At 43.3% G+C, this 17,119-nt stretch overlaps 1 protein-coding gene across 4 annotated transcripts in view; it reads left to right on the forward strand.

Annotated features, from left to right (window-relative positions):
* Positions 1-17,119, forward strand: part of LOC133535433 (plexin-A1-like) — a 508,851-nt gene that overhangs the window by 384,646 nt on the left and 107,086 nt on the right. For all 4 annotated transcript variants that reach the window (XM_061875266.1, XM_061875268.1, XM_061875267.1 and 1 more), the window contains exons 11-12: positions 1,092-1,188; positions 9,650-9,840. In XM_061875266.1, the coding sequence (XP_061731250.1) occupies positions 1,092-1,188; positions 9,650-9,840 (288 nt within the window). The remainder of the gene's footprint in view (positions 1-1,091; positions 1,189-9,649; positions 9,841-17,119) is intronic.

A 17,119-nucleotide genomic window follows, 5' to 3' on the forward strand; every position in this document is an offset into this window, starting at 1 on the left:
TTGTGAGATGACGCTGGCTGCTGCCAGTTCATTATGATGAAAAAATGACAGATAGGAAGGCGAGAAACACTTTTTATTTCAACAGACTTTCGCGCCGTTCCTTCCGTCAAAACTCTAAAGGCCGACTGCACATTTCCTATCTTCACAATAAAAGCCCTGCTTCATGCTGCCTGCGCTAACAAAATAAGAGTCTCGGAAAGCTGGCGTGCACAAGTGATGTGCACGCCAGCTTTCTGAGGGATCGCTTGTGCACGCCAGTTTTCCGAGACTCTGTATTTAGTTAGCGCAGGCAGCATGAAGCAGGGCTTTTATTGTGAAGATAGGAAATGTGCAGTCGGCCTTTAGAGTTTTGACGGAAGGGACGGCCCGAAAGTCTGTTGAAATAAAAAGTGTTTCTCGCCTTCCTCTCGGTCATATTTTCATAATAATGATCTTGCAGCAGCCAGCGTCATCTCACAAGACCCTCCGGTACCGTGAATGTCATTTAAGTGACGTCTTGGTGAAGATTGATGATCACTCATTTTTAGGTCTATTTTTTTTTTAAAAGCCTGGCTGGAGATCGACTGACACACCCCCCGCGGTCGACTGGTAGCTCGCGATCGACGTAATGGGCACCCCTGCATTAGACAGATTTGTGTGTTTCCCGCCCGTTAACGTCCTGCCATCGCATGGCCGCTTCCGAATCTTCCCGTCTCATTGAAAGTGATTCCGTAAAAGTGATTACGCCGCCAAAAGAGTCAATTACATTTCATCTCCTATTAGTTCAGGATGCAAAAATGAAATTAGATGGGAACGTTATTGCGGGAGCTATATTAAGCTTTTCATTCAGCGCCGAGTAGCGGGAGTCGTCTCTTCATCAAGCGCGTGCCGGCTGTTAAAATCACAATATCGCCCCGTCTCTCATCACTCATGTTTACGAGCCGAGCAGGTTTAGGACATCACTGCCAGCTCCACTCAATCTGCTTTTTTTTTTTGCCACGTTTTGCAGTGAAGTGATTGGAGCTGTCTGGCGATAAAAGTGCTGTTTCACCTAATTCCATCGAAATGTTAACGCTTATCTCCACTGCGTTTTTTGTTTTGTTTTTTGACAGTATGCTTACGAGGGGAACGACATCAGTGACCTGCCTGTGGATTTGTCCGTGGTCTGGAATGGGAACTTTAACATCGACAACCCCTACAACATAAAAGGTGAGTTGAGGATTCAAATTCATTATTACCGTGCAGGGTTTCCCCCAGAAAATGTGTTAGTTAAGGTGGTGTCTCGCCACCATCATGTCTCCATTTCATTGGGGGGGGTGGGGCAATAGACTACAGACTGTGGTGAAGTAGGCCGGCTTCATCGCATGAAGAAGTTTACAACTCTGGGTTGTGTTTTCCACTCTGTTTGCTAAAGGGCTGAATGGCAATATACGATATACAAACCCTGTTTCCATATGATTTGGGAAGTTGATTTGCAAATCATTTTCAACCCATATTCAGTTGAATATGCTACAAAGACAACATATTTGATGTTCAAACTCATAATCTTTATTTTTTTTGTTGCAAATAATCATTAACTTTAGAGTTTGATGCCAGCAACACGTGACAAAGAAGTTGGGAAAGGTGGCAATAAATACCGATAAAGTTGAGGCATGCTCATCGAACACTTATTTGGAACATCCCACAGGTGTGCAGGCTAATTGGCAACAGGTGGGTGCCATGATTGGGGATAAAAACAGCTTCCCCAAAAAAATGCTCAGTCTTTCACAAGAAAGGATGGGGCGAGGTACACCCCTTTGTCCACAACTGCGTGAGCAAATAGTCAAACAGTTTAAGAACAACGTTTCTCAAAGTGCAATTGCAAGAAATTTAGGGATTTCAACATCTACGCTCCATAATATCATCAAAAGGTTCAAAGAATCTGGAGAAATCACTCCACGTAAGCGGCATGGCCGGAAACCAACATTGAATGACCGTGACCTTCGATCTTTCAGACGGCACTGTATCAAAAACCGACATCCATCTCTAAAGGATATCACCACATGGGCTCAGGAAGACTTCAGTAAACCACTGTCACTAAATACAGTTTGTCGCTACATCTGTTAGTGCAAGTTAAAGCTCTACTCTGCAAAGCGAAAGCCATTTATCAACAACATCCAGAAATGTCGCCGGCTTCTCTGGGCCCGAGATCATCTAAGATGGACTGATGTAAAGTGGAAAAGTGTTCTGTGGTCTGACGAGTCCACATTTCAAATTGTTTTTGGAAATATTCGACATTGTGTCATCCGGACCAAAGGGGAAACGAACCATCAAGACTGTTATCGACGCAAAGTTGAAAAGCCAGCATCTGTGATGGTATGGGGGTGCATTAGTGCCCAAGGCATGGGTAACTTACACCTCTGTGAAGGCACCATTAATGCTGAAAGGTACATACAGGTTTTGGAACAACATATGCTGCCATCTAAGCGTTGTCTTTTTCATGGACGCCCCTGCTTATTTCAGCAAGACAATGCCAAGCCACATTCAGCACTTGTTACAACAGCGTGGCTTCGTAAAAATAAAGTGCGAGTACTCTCCTGGCCCGCCAGCAGTCCAGACCTGTCTCCCATGGAAAATGTGTGGCGAATTATGAAGCGTTAAATACGACAGCGATGAACCTGGACTGTTGAACGACTGAAGCTCTACATAAAACAAGAATGGGAAAGAATTCCACTTTCAAAGCTTCAACAATTAGTTTCCTTAGTTACCAAACGTTTATTGAGTGTTGTTAAAAGAAAAGGTGATGTAACACAGTGGTGAACATGCCCTTTCCCAACTACTTTGGCACGTGTTGCAGCCATGAAATTCTAAGTTAATTATTATTTGGAAAAAAAAAATACAGTTTATGAGTTTTAACATCAAATATGTTGTCTTTGTAGATCATTCAACTGAATATGGGTTGAAAAGGATTTGCAAATCATTGTATTCTGTTTATATTTACATCTAACACACTTTCCCAACTCATATGGAAACGGGTTTGTAACATAATAGTGAGAGTCCAGTCCATAGTGGATAAAACATGATAAAGAGAGTCCAATCCATAGTGAATCTAATATAATATTGTGTAAGTCCAGTCCATAATGGATCTAACATAATAGTGAGAGTCCAGTCCATAGTGGATCTAACATAATATAGTGAGAGTCCAGTCCATAGTGGATTTAACATAATAGTGAGAGTCCAGTCCATAGTGGATCTAACATAATAGTGAGAGTCCAGTCCATAGTGGATCTAACATAATAGTGAGAGTCCAGTCCATAGTGGATCTAACATAATAGTGAGAGTCCAATCCATAGTGGATCTAACATAATAGTGAGAGTCCAGTCCATAGTGGATCCAACATAATAGTGAGAGTCCAGTCCATAGTGGATCCAACATAATATTGTGAGAGTCCAGTCTATAGTGGATCTAACATAATATAGTGAGAGTCCAGTCCATAGTGGATCTAGCATAATAGTGAGAGTCCAGTCCACAGTGGATCCAACATAATGGTGAGAGTCCAGTCCACAGTAGATCTAGCATAATAGTGAGAGTCCAGTCCATAGTGGATCTAACATAATTGTGAGAGTCCAGTCCATAGTGGATCTAACATAATATTGTGAGAGTCCAGTCCATAGTGGATATATATATAGTGAGAGTCCAGTCCATAGTGGATCTAACATAATAGTGTGAGAGTCCATTCCATAGTGGATCTAACATAATAGTGAGAGTCCAGTCCATAGTGGATCCAACATAATAGTGAGAGTCCAGTCCATAGTGGGGACAGCAGTAGACCATCCTGAGCAGAGACTCGGCACCGTCGCTCAGTATCGTCCATTCCTATTTACATACCTTAATTGTTTTCAAACCTGTGCCTGTAACAAGGCAGTAAAACGGGAGATCAAACAAAATGAACACATGTGATTTTCAGCTATTTTGTGGCTGACAGAAATTGAAATATACTTAGTACAGTATACCGTAGATTTAATTATTTGCCCTTTTTGACTTAAGGCTCAAGCCTCACTTACCACAGCGTCCCCTACTGGTTCAGCCAGTCATTACATTTACCTAAAAGCCTATTAAAGACTGGATGTACATTTTTAAAGGTGAATTTTCTACACCTTCCTTGCCTGCAGGAGCAAAGAGTGATCATGTTATGGGAAGGAGACAATGAGATCATGTCTGCTGGATCCGATTGCTGCTTTACAGAACTGGCGCCGTAATTATGACTGTCCATATAGCGCGGGTCCGGCGAGGTGAAGTGGAATTATTGCCACCTTCATAGCGGCTCGCAGATGACAACATGAAGATGTAACATGAGTTATGATGCGGTGTTTTATTGCTATGAAGCAGCGGTCATGTCACCTTAATGGAATTAGGTACTAAAGGTCGGTCACAACACGACGTTGTGTTTTTTTTTTTTTATCTCAGCTGTTACTTTTCTAGTTAAAGGCCTATTTAAATGAGATTTTCTTATTGAAACGGGGATAGCAGGTCCATACATGATCATTTTGCAATATTGCCATATTTTTGCCAAAAGGATTTAATAGAGAACATCCACGATAAAGTTCGCACATTTTGGTCGCTAATAAAAAAGCCTTGCCTGTACCGGAAGTAGCAGACCATGTGTGCGTGACATCACGGGTTGTGGAGCTCCTCACGTCCTCACATTGTTTACAATCATGGCCACCAGCAGCGAGAGCGATTCGGACCGAGAAAGCGACAATTTCCCCATTAATTTGAGCGAGGATGAAAGATTTGTGGATGAGGAAAGTGAGAGTGAAGGACTAGAAAAAAAAAAAGACCATACAGTGGGAGCGATTCCAACTAAAACCAAGAGGAGTTCTTCTACCAACTAAAAAAAAAGTCCATTACTCGTTAAGTTTGTTTATTATTGCAGTTAAGTCCTTAAATAAAATAGTGAACATACAAGACAACTTGTCTTTTAGTAGTAAGTAAACAAACAAGTCCGTTAATGTTCCTAAAACCGAAGTCCTCCAACTAAAACCAAGAGGAGTTCTACCAACTAAAACCAAGTTCATTACATGTTAAGTTTGTTTATTATTGCAGTTAAGTCCTTAAATAAAATAGTGAACATACAAGACAACTTGTCTTTTAGTAGTAAGTAAACAAACAAGTCCGTTAATGGCCCTAAAACCGAAGTCCTCCAACTAAAACCAAGAGGAGTTCTTCTACCAACTAAAACCAAGTTCATTACATGTTAAGTTTGTTTATTATTGCAGTTAAGTCCTTAAATAAAATAGTGAACATACTAGACAACTTGTCTTTTAGTAGTAAGTAAACAAACAACGTCTCCTAATTATATATACATATTAGGTAACACTTTAGTATGAGAACATATTCACCATTAATTAGTTGCTTATTAACATGCAAATTAGTAACATATTGGCTCTTAATAAGTCATTATTAAGTACTCATTAATGCCTTATTCTGCATGGCCTTATATTGCAACCTTTTAACTAAGAGTTTTCCCTCAATAAGCTCAGAATTATTGCTTATTAGTACCCCTAACCCTTACATGGTCCCCTAGTGTCCAAATAACTCTAAATTAAGTCTGTTACTTTAATAAGCAACTAATTAATGGTGAATATGTTCCCCATATTAAAGTGTCACCTAATCATTTTTTTTGCACACCCCTAATAAAAATAAAAAAATAACAAATGTATAATTTTTTTTGAATCGATTGAAAATTGTTACAAATAAGAATTGCGATTAATCTGAAAATAAATATTAGGTAACACTTTAGTATAAGGGAACATCCATCCATCCATCCATCATCTTCCGCTTATCCGAGGTCGGGTCGCGGGGGCAGCAGCCTAAGCAGGGAAGCCCAGACTTCCCTATCTCCAGCCACTTCGTCTAGCTCTTCCCGGGGGATCCCGAGGCGTTCCCAGGCCAGCCGGGAGACATAGTCTTCCCAACTTGTCCTGGGTCTTCCCCGTGGCCTCCTACCGGTTGGACGTGCCCTAAACACCTCCCTAGGGAGGCGTTCGGGTGGCATCCTGACCAGATGCCCGAACCACCTCATCTGGCTCCTCTCGATGTGGAGGAGCAGCGGCTTTACTTTGAGTTCCTCCCGGATGGCAGCGCTTCTCACCCTATCTCTAAGGGAGAGACCCGCCACACGGCGGAGGAAACTCATTTCGGCCGCTTGTACCCGTGATCTTATCCTTTCGGTCATGACCCAAAGCTCATGACCATAGGTGAGGATGGGAACGTAGATCGACCGGTTAATTGAGAGCTTTGCCTTCCGGCTCAGCTCCTTCTTCACCACAACGGATCGATACAACGTCCGCATTACTGAAGACGCCGCACCGATCCACCTGTCGATCTCACGATCCACTCTTCCCCCACTCGTGAACAAGACTCCTAGGTACTTGAACTCCTCCACTTGGGGCAGGGTCTCCTCCCCAACCCGGAGATGGCACTCCACCCTTTTCCGGGCGAGAACCATGGACTCGGACTTGGAGGTGCTGATTCTCATTCCGGTCGCTTCACACTCGGCTGCGAACCGATCCAGTGAGAGCTGAAGATCCCGGTCAGATGAAGCCATCAGGACTACATCATCTGCAAAAAGCAGAGACCTAATCCCGTGGCCACCAAACCGGAACCCCTCAACGCCTTGGCTGCGCCTACAAATTCTGTCCATAAAAGTTATGAACAGAATCGGTGACAAAGGACAGCCTTGGCGGAGTCCAACCCTCCCTGGAAACGTGTCCGACTTACTGCCAGCAATATTCACTCTTAATGAGTCATTATTAAGTACTTATTAATGCCGTATTCTGCATGGCCTTATTATACAACCATTAACTAAGAGCCTTCCCTCAATAACCTCAGAATGATTGCATATTAGTAACCCTAACCCCTAACCACAACACTAACCCTAACATTAAACCTAACCCTAAACCATTAATTTAAGAGTCTTCCCTCAATAAGCTCAGACTTATTGATTATTAGTAACCCCAACCTTAACCCTTCGAACCTTTACCCTCTAACCCCAACCCTAAACCATTAACTAAGAGTCTTCCCTCAACAACCTCAGAATCATCGATTATTAGTAACCCTAACCTCTAACCACAACACTAACCCCAACACTAAACCTAGCCCTAAACCATTAACTAAGCGTCTTCCCTCAATAACCTCCGAATCATTGCTTATTAGTAACCCTAAACTCTAACCACAAAACTAACCTAAACATTAAACCTAACCCTAAACTATTAATTTGAGAGTCTTCCCTCAATAAGGGACGGCGTGGCGCAGTGGGAGAGTGGCCGTGCGCAACCTGAGGGTCCCTGGTTCAAATCCCACCTAGTACCAACCTCATCACGTCCGTTGTGTCCTGAGCAAGACACTTGCTCCTGATGGGTGCTGGTTGGCGCCTTGCATGGCAGCTCCCTCCATCAGTGTGTGAATGTGTGTGTAAATGTGGAAGTAGTGTCAAAGCGCTTTGAGTACCTTGAAGGTAGAAAAGCGCTATACAAGTACAACCCATTTATTATTTATTTAATAAGCTCAGAATTATTGATTATTAGTAACCCGACCTTAACTCTTTGAACCTTTACCCTCTAACCCCAACCCTAAACCATTAACTAAGAGTCTTCCCTCAACAACTTCAGAATTATCGATTATTAGTAACCCTAACCTCTAACCCCAACACTAAACCTAGCCCTAAACCATTAACTAAGAGTCTTCCCTCAATAACCTCAGAATGATTGATTATTAGTCACCCTAACCTTAACCCTCTATCCCCAACCCTTAACCATTAACTAAGAGTCTTCCCTCGATAACCTCAGATTTATTGATTATTAGTAACCCTAACCTCTAACCACAACACTAACCCAACACTAAAACTAGCCCTAAACCATTAACTAAGAGTCTTCCCTCAATAACTTTAGAATGATTGATTATTAGTAACCCTAACCCTAACCTTAACCCTCTAACCCTAATCATTAACTATTAACTAAGAGTCTTCCCTCAATAACCTTAGAATTATTGATTATTAATAACCCTAACCTCTAACCCCAACACTAAACCTAGCCCTAAACCATTAACTAAGAGTCTTCCCTCAATAACCTCAGAATGATTGATTATTAGTAACCCTAACTCCAACCCTGGTTCTCGCCCGGAAAAGGGTGGAGTGCCATCTCCGGGTTGGGGAGGAGACCCTGCCCCAAGTGGAGGAGTTCAAGTACCTAGGAGTCTTGTTCACGAGTGAGGGAAGAGTGGATCGTGAGATTGACAGGCGGATCGGTGCGGCGTCTTCAGTAATGCGAACGTTGTATCGATCCGTTGTGGTGAAGAAGGAGCTAAGCCGGAAGGCAAAGCTCTCAATTTACCGGCCGATCTACGTTCCCATCCTCACCTATGGTCATGAGCTTTGGGTCATGACCGAAAGGATAAGATCACGGGTACAAGCGGCCGAAATGAGTTTCCTCCGCCGGGTGGCGGGGCGCTTCCTTAGAGATAGGGTGATAAGCTCTGCCATCCGGGAGGAACTCAAAGTAAAGCCGCTGCTCCTCCACATCGAGAGGAGCCAGATGAGGTGGCTCGGGCATCTGGTCAGGATGCCACCCGAACGCCTCCCTAGGGAGGTGTTTAGGGCATGTCCAGTCGGCAGGAGGCCACGGGGAAGACCCAGGACACGTTGGGAAGACTATGTCTCCCGGCTGGCCTGGGAACGCCTCGGGATCCCCCGGGAAGAGCTAGACGAAGTGGCTGGTGAGAGGGAAGTCTGGGCTTCCCTGCTTAGGCTGCTGCCCCCGCGACCCGACCTCGGATAAGCGGAAGATGATGGATGGATGGATGGAACTCCAACCCTAACTTTAACCCTCTATCCCCAACCCTTAACCATTAACTAAGAGTCTTCCCTCAATTACCTCAGAATTATTGATTATTAGTATCCCTAACCTCTAACCCCAACACTAAAACTTGCCCTAAACTACTAACTAAGAGTCTTCCCTCAATAACTTTAGAATGATTGATTATTAGTAAACCTAACTCCAACCCTAACCTTAACCCTCTAACCCCAATCCTTAACCATTAACTAAGTCTTCTCTCAATAACCTCAGAATGACTAGTAACCTCAACCCCAATTCTAACCCTAACCCTTATATGTTTACTGGTGTTCAAATAACTCAAAATTAAGTCTCTGTTACTTAGAACATGTTCCCCATCTTAGGTGTTACCAAATATGATTAATACTGGCCAATACCGACAAAGGAAGGCCGATATATGCTGAAATGCCAAATATCGGCCAGGCTGATAGTGGGCCGATCCCTAATTTCAGTCTTTGTTCATTCTGTCTTTCCATATGTCCCTTCTTCACTGTCTGCCTCCAACCTATTTCTCAAGGGTGATAATCATCTGGTGTCGTATGAGAAAATACCGAAATGTTAATGTAATTAGAAAGGAGTCATTTAGCGGTGAGTAATTGGTGCGGGGTTGCTTTAAAGCCGCTCCGTGACCAACGGGATTTGGGAATGCAATAGCAGAGCGAGCGAGAGAGATTCCTGGGGCAATCGGGGGGTTGGGGGGCCTAGTAATCCCGTTTGTGAAATGCTGATGAAAAATGACTACCATTTTTGTTGTTGTTGTTCTGCCCGCCGATGAAAATCCTTCTGCTCGTGCTCCTCAGCTCACCTGTACAAGTGCTACGCACTGAGGGACAGCTGCGGCATGTGTCTGAAGGCCAACCCCAGGTTCGAGTGCGGCTGGTGCGTACAAGAGAAGAAGTGCTCCCTGCGTCAGGAGTGCACCCCCGCCGAGGGCACTTGGATGCACGCCACCACGGGGAACAGCCGCTGCGCACACCCCAAGATCTACAAGGTGAGCTGCCGACCCCACGCCTGTCTCCAGGGGAACAAGCATGGCGCGCCCTTTAATGACAACCTGCTGTCAGTTTACATATTCACTGTATTAATATAGGAGGTACATCTTTCATTTTGAATGAATGAATGAATGTTTTTATTCCGGTAGACATACAGAAACGTGTTTTCTTTCTTTCTTTAGTTTATTTCGAACTTGAACACACTCACAGCATAATACACCACACAAGGATTCGGGAGGAACAGTGTGGTTTCCGTCCTGGTGGTGGAACTGTGGACCAGCTCTATACTCTGGGCAGGGTTCTTGAGGGTGCATGGGAGTCTGCCCAACCGGTCTACATGTGCTTTGTGGACTTGGAGAAGGCATTCGACCGTGTCCCTCAGGAAGTCCTGTGGGGAGTGCTCAGAGAGTATGGGGTATCGGACTGTCTTATTGTGGCGGTCCGCTCCCTGTATGATCAGTGTCAGAACTTGGTCCGCATTGCCAGCTCTAGCATAATATTGTGAGAGTCCAGTCCATAGCGGATCTAACATAATAGTGTGAGTCCATAGACATAACAGTGGGAGAGTCCAGTCCATAGTGGATCTAACATAATAGTGTGAGTCCATTGTCCATAGACATAACAGTGGGAGAGTCCAGTCCATAGTGGATCTAGCATACTATTGTGAGTCCAGTCCATAGTGGATCTAACATAATAGTGAGAGATCAGTTCATAGTGGATCTAACATAATAGTGAGAGTCCAGTCCATAGTGGATATAACATAATAGTGTGAGTCCATAGTCCATAGACATAACAGTGGGAGAGTCCAGTCCATAGTGGATCTAACATAATAGTGTGAGAGTCCAGTCCTTTGTGGATCTAACAATAGTGAGAGAGTCCAGTCCAAATTGGATCTAACATAATAGTGAGAGTCCAGTCCATAGTGGATCTAACATAATAGTGAGAGTCCAGTCCATAGTGGATCTAACATAATAGTGAGAGAGTCCAGTCCGTAGTGGATCTAACGTTATAGTGAGCGTCCGGTCCATAGTGGATCCAACATAATTGTGTGAGAGTCCAGTCCATAGTGGATCTAACATAATAGTGTGAGAGTCCAGTCCATAGTGGATCTAACATAATAGTGAGAGTCCAGTCCATAGTGGATCTAACATAATAGTGTGAGAGTTCAGTCCATAGTGGATCTAACATAATAGTGAGAGTCCAGTCCATAGTGGATCCAACATAATAGTGAGAGAGTCCAGTCCATAGTGGATCTAACATAATAGTGAGAGAGTCCAGTCTATAGTGGATCTAACATAATAGTGTGAGAGTCCAGTCCATAGTGGATCTAACATAATAGTGAGAGTCCAGTCCATAGTGGATCTAACATAATAGTGGGAGAGTCCAGTCCATAGTGGATCTAACATATTAGTGAGAGTCCAGTCCATAGTGGATCCAACATAATAGTGAAAGTCCAGTCCATAGTGGATCTAACATAATAGTGAGAGTCCAGTCTATGGTGGATCCAACATAATAGTGAGAGTCCAGTCCATAGTGGATCTAACATAATAGTGTGAGTGTCCAGTCCATAGTGGATCTAACATAATAGTGAGATAGTCCGGTCCATAGTGGATCTAACATAATATTGTGAGAGTCCAGTCCATAGTGGATCTAACATTATAGTGAGAATCCAGTCCATATTGGGGCCAGCAGGAGACCATCCCGAGCGGAGACAGGTCTGCAGTGCAGAGACGTCCCCAACTCATGCACGGACGAGTGGTCCATCTCGGGTCCCAACTTTGGACAGCCAGCGCTTCATCCGTGGTCACCGAACCTATGCCCTCCCCACGCTCCACAAAAGAGAGGGGGGCAGAGCAGAAAAGAAATGGCAGATCAACTGGTCTAAAAAGGAGGTCTATTTAAAGGCTAGAGTATACAAATGAGTTTTAAAATGGGACTTAAATGCTTCTACTGAGGTAGCATCTCAAACTTTTACCGGGAGGGCATCCCAGAGTACTGGAGCCCCAATAGAAAACCACTTTTTTTGGGCTCTGGGAATCACTAATAAGCCGGAGTTCTTTGAACGCAGATTTCTTGCCGGGACTTATGGTACAATACAATCGGCAAGATAGGATGGAGCTAGTATTTTATACCTAAGTAGTATTGTCAACTCATGGTCGGACCCTAGTCCACAATGTGCGTTGGTATAGACTTCCCCCGAGTGTTGTTGATTTCCAAGTAGTACAACGTTCGGAGCATTCGACTTTGCAGGCTAAAATTGTCGAATGCCAATGTGTCGGACTCCTGCCGTCGTCGTGCGGGTTCCATGGACCATTCAGGAAGGACATCTCTTGAGCAGGTTTGACTCTTTTTATTTTTTCAAATAAAGCTTTGTCTTTTGGTCGGACCGCTTTTCAGCTGCTCCTCTCTCGCTTTCAGTCGGCCGCGTCTTCGACTCGCTCTCGCTCGTCAGCTTCTGCTCTTGGTTCTTCTACTCCTTCTGCCATGAGCCCTCCTCCTTCTCCCCTTTTATACACCTGGAGAAGAATTGTCAATTGTGTGCCGGAGCGTGATCTATGCCCCGCCTCTTCGCTCATCCGCATTCTCCGCCTCCTTGCCGCCATCTTGGGCAGGGCTACAGCGTGCCCCGCAGCCGCCCACAGCCAAGAATCATACCCATTTGTTGTGCTCATACAGAATGAATTTGACCTGGATAAAACTGCATCTGGTCTTCAGCTAAGTCAAACAAATACTCTCGCTGTGTTTGTTTCCCAGCAACTCTGCGTTCCAAATAACAAAACACGTCAGCTTTTTGTGCGAGGCTGGTCACGGGGGCTGTGTACTTGGCGAGGGGAGACGTCAAAGAACTCAAAGCCATCACTTCCTGCTTGACAGGAACCCACCAAAGGCGATCCTTTGGACGCAGCAGAAATAAGTTGAAACTCGCTGCATCATTGTTTGGCCTGGGCGGGGGAAAGCGAGCATGTTTGGAGGGTAGCCATCTTGGACACATTAGCAGATGGGCTGGCCAGGAGGAACACGCTGATGTGATTAGAGGTGATGACTATGGCCGCCTGTGGGAGACACAAACAAAGTGTGTTGATTGCGTGGCACCGCGAGCGCTGAGAGTGTTTGTTGACAGGCTGGGTGGGCCGAGGCTTGGAAACACTGCGGCGCTCCCATCTGTTGCCATCCATAACCGTGGAGGTGGTCTACGTCCGACTGTGACCCGGGTCACTGAGACCAGAGCTCACCTCAGGGACTGGGATTGTAGAGCAAACCTTTTTTGCACCAGGAACCGGTTTGATGAACGCATTATTTTCACGGACCGGCAGATAAATGAGCAAATAAGTGCATGAAAAAACTCAGCATAAGGATGAATTAGTAGGAACTAGTAGGGTCTTTTACCTTTGTAAATAGACTTCTGGTAACACTTTAGTACGGGGAACATATTCTAAGTAACACAGACTTCATTTAGAGTTATTTGGACACTAGGGGAACATATTCTAAGTAACACAGACTTCATTTAGAGTTATTTGGACACTAGGGGAACATATTCTAAGTAACACAGACTTCATTTAGAGTTATTTGGACACTAGGGGAACATATTCTAAGTAACACAGACTTCATTTAGAGTTATTTGGACACTAGGGGAACATATTCTAAGTAACACAGACTTATTTTAGAGTTATTTGGACACTAGGGGAACATATTCTAAGTAACAATGACTTATTTTAGAGTTTTTTGGACACTATGGGAACATATTCTAAGTAACAAAGACTTAGTTTAGAGTTATTTGGACACTAGGGGAACATATTCTAAGTAAAAAAAGACTTAATTTAGAGTTATTTGGAAACCAGGGGAACATATTCTAAGTAAAAAAAGACTTAATTTAGAGTTATTTGGAAACCAGGGGAACATATTCTAAATTATTAGACACTAGGCGAACATATTCTCAGTAACAAATACTTAATTTAGAGTTATTTGGACACTAGGGGAACATATTCTAAGTAACAAAGACTTAATTTAAAGTTATTTGGACACTGGAGGAACATATTCTAAGTAACAAAGACTTAATTTAAAGTTATTTGGACACTAGGGGAACATATTCTAAGTAACACAGACTTAGTTTACAGTTATTTGGTTAGGGTTGGGGTTAATAATGGTGATTATGTTGTTAGGGTTTGGGTTAGTGTTATGGGACGGCATGGTGCAGTTGGGAGAGTAGCCATGCCAGCAATCTTAGGGTTCCTGGTTCGAACCCCAACTCCTTCCTACTTAGTCACATCCGTTGTGTCCTTGAGCGTTCTCCTGGCAACCTCCAAACCCAGACTGGTGCATCAGCTTGCCAGATGGAAAAGCGTGATTCATCAGTCCAGAGAACCCGTCTCCACTGCCCTAGAGTCCAGTGGCGACGTGCTTTACACCACTGCATCCCACATTGCCTTGGACTTAGTGGCCTATGGCTTAGATGCAGCTGCTCAGCCATGGAAACCCATTCCATGAGGCTCCCTGCGTACTTTTCCTAGAATAAAGTTGACTTTGGAATATTTAACAGCGAGGATTTGTTGCACAGGTGGTATCCTATGACAATCCCACGCTGGAAATCACTGAAAGTGGCCCATACTTTCACAAATGTTTGTACAAACAGTCTCCATGCCTAAGTGCTTGATTTGATACATTAGGACACCCGATTCTCATCATTTGGATGGGGTGGCCTAATACTTTTGGCAATATAGTGTATATTCCGCTCTTGCTCCCTGACTATGTTTCCTGTGCGACTTCCTCTGAATGCTTAATGAAGCTCTTGGATAATTGGGGCACATTGATAAATCCTTTAGTCTCTCTCTCTCTCTCTCTCTCTTGCCTTCCCTCGCTTCAGTTATCTCTTTCAAACAAGCGCACAGAAGCAGGGCTCGTGTGTGTGTGTGTGTGTGTGTGTGTGTGTGTGTGTGTGTGTGTGTGTGTGTGTGTGCGTGTGTGCGTGCGTGCGTGCGTGCGTGCGTGTGTGTGCGCGCGCCCACCCTTCTTGAGACATCAACAAGGCAAAGTAGCTTCCATATGAGGAGGTGTGAACAAGTTAGGACTGAAATCATGGTCCCAATTTATTTACTTTCTGTAATATTGCAATATTTCCTCGTAAAATTATTACTTTTTTATGTAGAATTATTATTTTTTTAATGAAAAATGGTGACATTTTGACTTTTTGACATGATGACAATTTTGACTTTTATTACAATGTTGCCATTTTTGTTGTTGCAAAATAGGGATTTTTTTAAATAAAATTATGACTGTCATCATTTTCCCAAGTAAAATTCCGATTATTAATATGATATTGCGGGCGTGCGTGCGTGCATGCGTGTGTGCGTGTGTGTCTGTCCACCCTTCTTGAGACATCAACAAGGAAAAGTTGGACTGAAATCATGGTCCCAATTTATTTACTTTCTGTAATATTGCAATATTTTCTCGTAAAATTATTACTTTTTTATGTAGAATTATTATTTTTTTAATGAAAAATGGTGACATTTTGACTTTTTGACGTGATGACAATTTTGACTTTTATTACAATGTTGCCATTTTTCTTGTTGTTGCAAAATAGTGAATTTTTAAAAATAAAATTATTAACTGTCATAATTTCACAAGTAAAATTCCGATTATTAATATGATATTGTGGGCGGGCGGGCGGGCGGGCGGGCGGGCGGGCGGGCGTGCGTGCGGGCGTGCGTGCGTGCGTGCGGGCGTGCGTGCGGGCGTGCGTGCGTGCGTGCGTGCGTGCGTGCGTGTGTGTGTGTGTGTGTGTGTGTGTGTGCGTGTGTGTGTGTGTGTCTGTCCACCTTTCTTGAGACATCAACAAGGCAAAGTAGCTTCCATATGAGGAGGTGTGAACAAGTTAGGACTGAAATCATGGTCCCAATTTATTTACTTTCTGTAATATTGCAATATTTTCTCGTAAAATTATTACTTTTTTATGTAGAATTATTATTTTTTAATGAAAAATGGTGACATTTTGACTTTTTGACATGAGGTGGCGACTTGTCCAGGGTGTACCCTGCCTTCCGCCCGATTGTAGCTGAGATAGGCGCCAGCGCCCCCCGCGACCCCGAAAGGGAATAAGCGGTAGAAAATGGATGGATGGATGGACAATTTTGACTTTTATTACAATGTTGCCATTTTTGTTGTTGTTGCAAAATAGGGAATTTTTAAAATAAAATTATGACTGTCATAATTTCACAAGTAAAATTCCGATTATTGATATGATATTGCGGGCGTGCGGGCGGGCGTGTGTGCGTGCGTGCGTGCGGGCGGGCGGGCGGGCGGGCGTGCCCACCCTTCTTGAGACATCAACAAGGAAAAGTAGCTTCCATATGAGGAGGTGTGAACAAGTTAGGACTGAAATCATGGTCCTGATTTATTTACTTTCTGTAATATTGCAATATTTTTTTGTAAAATTATTATTTTTTCATGTAGAATTATAATTTTTAAATGAAAAATGGTGACAATTTTGAATTTTATCACAATATTGCTATTTTTGTTGTTGCAAAATAGGGAAGTTTTTAAATAAAATTATGACTGTCATCATTTTCACAAGTAAAATTCCGGTTATTGATATAATATTGCCAAAATTTGAAAGTTAGAAAGGGTGGTCCTAAAGATGTCGGCATATTTCGGAGGTCTCAAGAAGGTCAGAAATACGAGTGTGCGTGTGTGTGTGTGTGTGTGTGTGTGTGTGTGTGTGTGTGTGTGTGTGTGTGTGTGTGTGTGTGTGTGTGTGTGTGTGTGTGTGTGTGTGTGTGTGTGTGTGTGTGTGTGTGTGTGTGTGTGTGTGTGTGTGTGTGTGTGTGTGTGTGTCTGTCCACCCTTCTTGAGACATCAACAAGGAAAAGTTGGACTGAAATCATGGTCCCAATTTATTTACTTTCTCTAATATTGCAATATTTTCTCGTAAAATTATTACTTTTTTATGTAGAATTATTCTTTTTTAATGAAAAACGGTTACATTTTGACTTTTGACGTGATGACAAATTTGACTTTTATTACAATATTGCCATTTTTGTTGTTGTTGCAAAATAGTGCATTTTTTAAAATAAAATTATTAACCGTCATAATTTCACAAGTAAAATTCCGATTATTAATATGATGTTGTGGGCGGGCGGGCGTGCGTGCGTGTGTGCGTGCGCGTGCGTGTGTGTGTGTGTGTGTGTCTGTCCACCTTTCTTGAGACATCAACAAGGCAAAGTAGCTTCCATATGAGGAGGTGTGAACAAGTTAGGACTGAAATCATGGTCCTGATTTATTTAC

Source organism: Nerophis ophidion, linkage group LG16, assembly GCF_033978795.1.
Source record: "Nerophis ophidion isolate RoL-2023_Sa linkage group LG16, RoL_Noph_v1.0, whole genome shotgun sequence".
In the NCBI taxonomy this organism is placed as follows: Eukaryota; Metazoa; Chordata; class Actinopteri; order Syngnathiformes; family Syngnathidae; genus Nerophis; species Nerophis ophidion.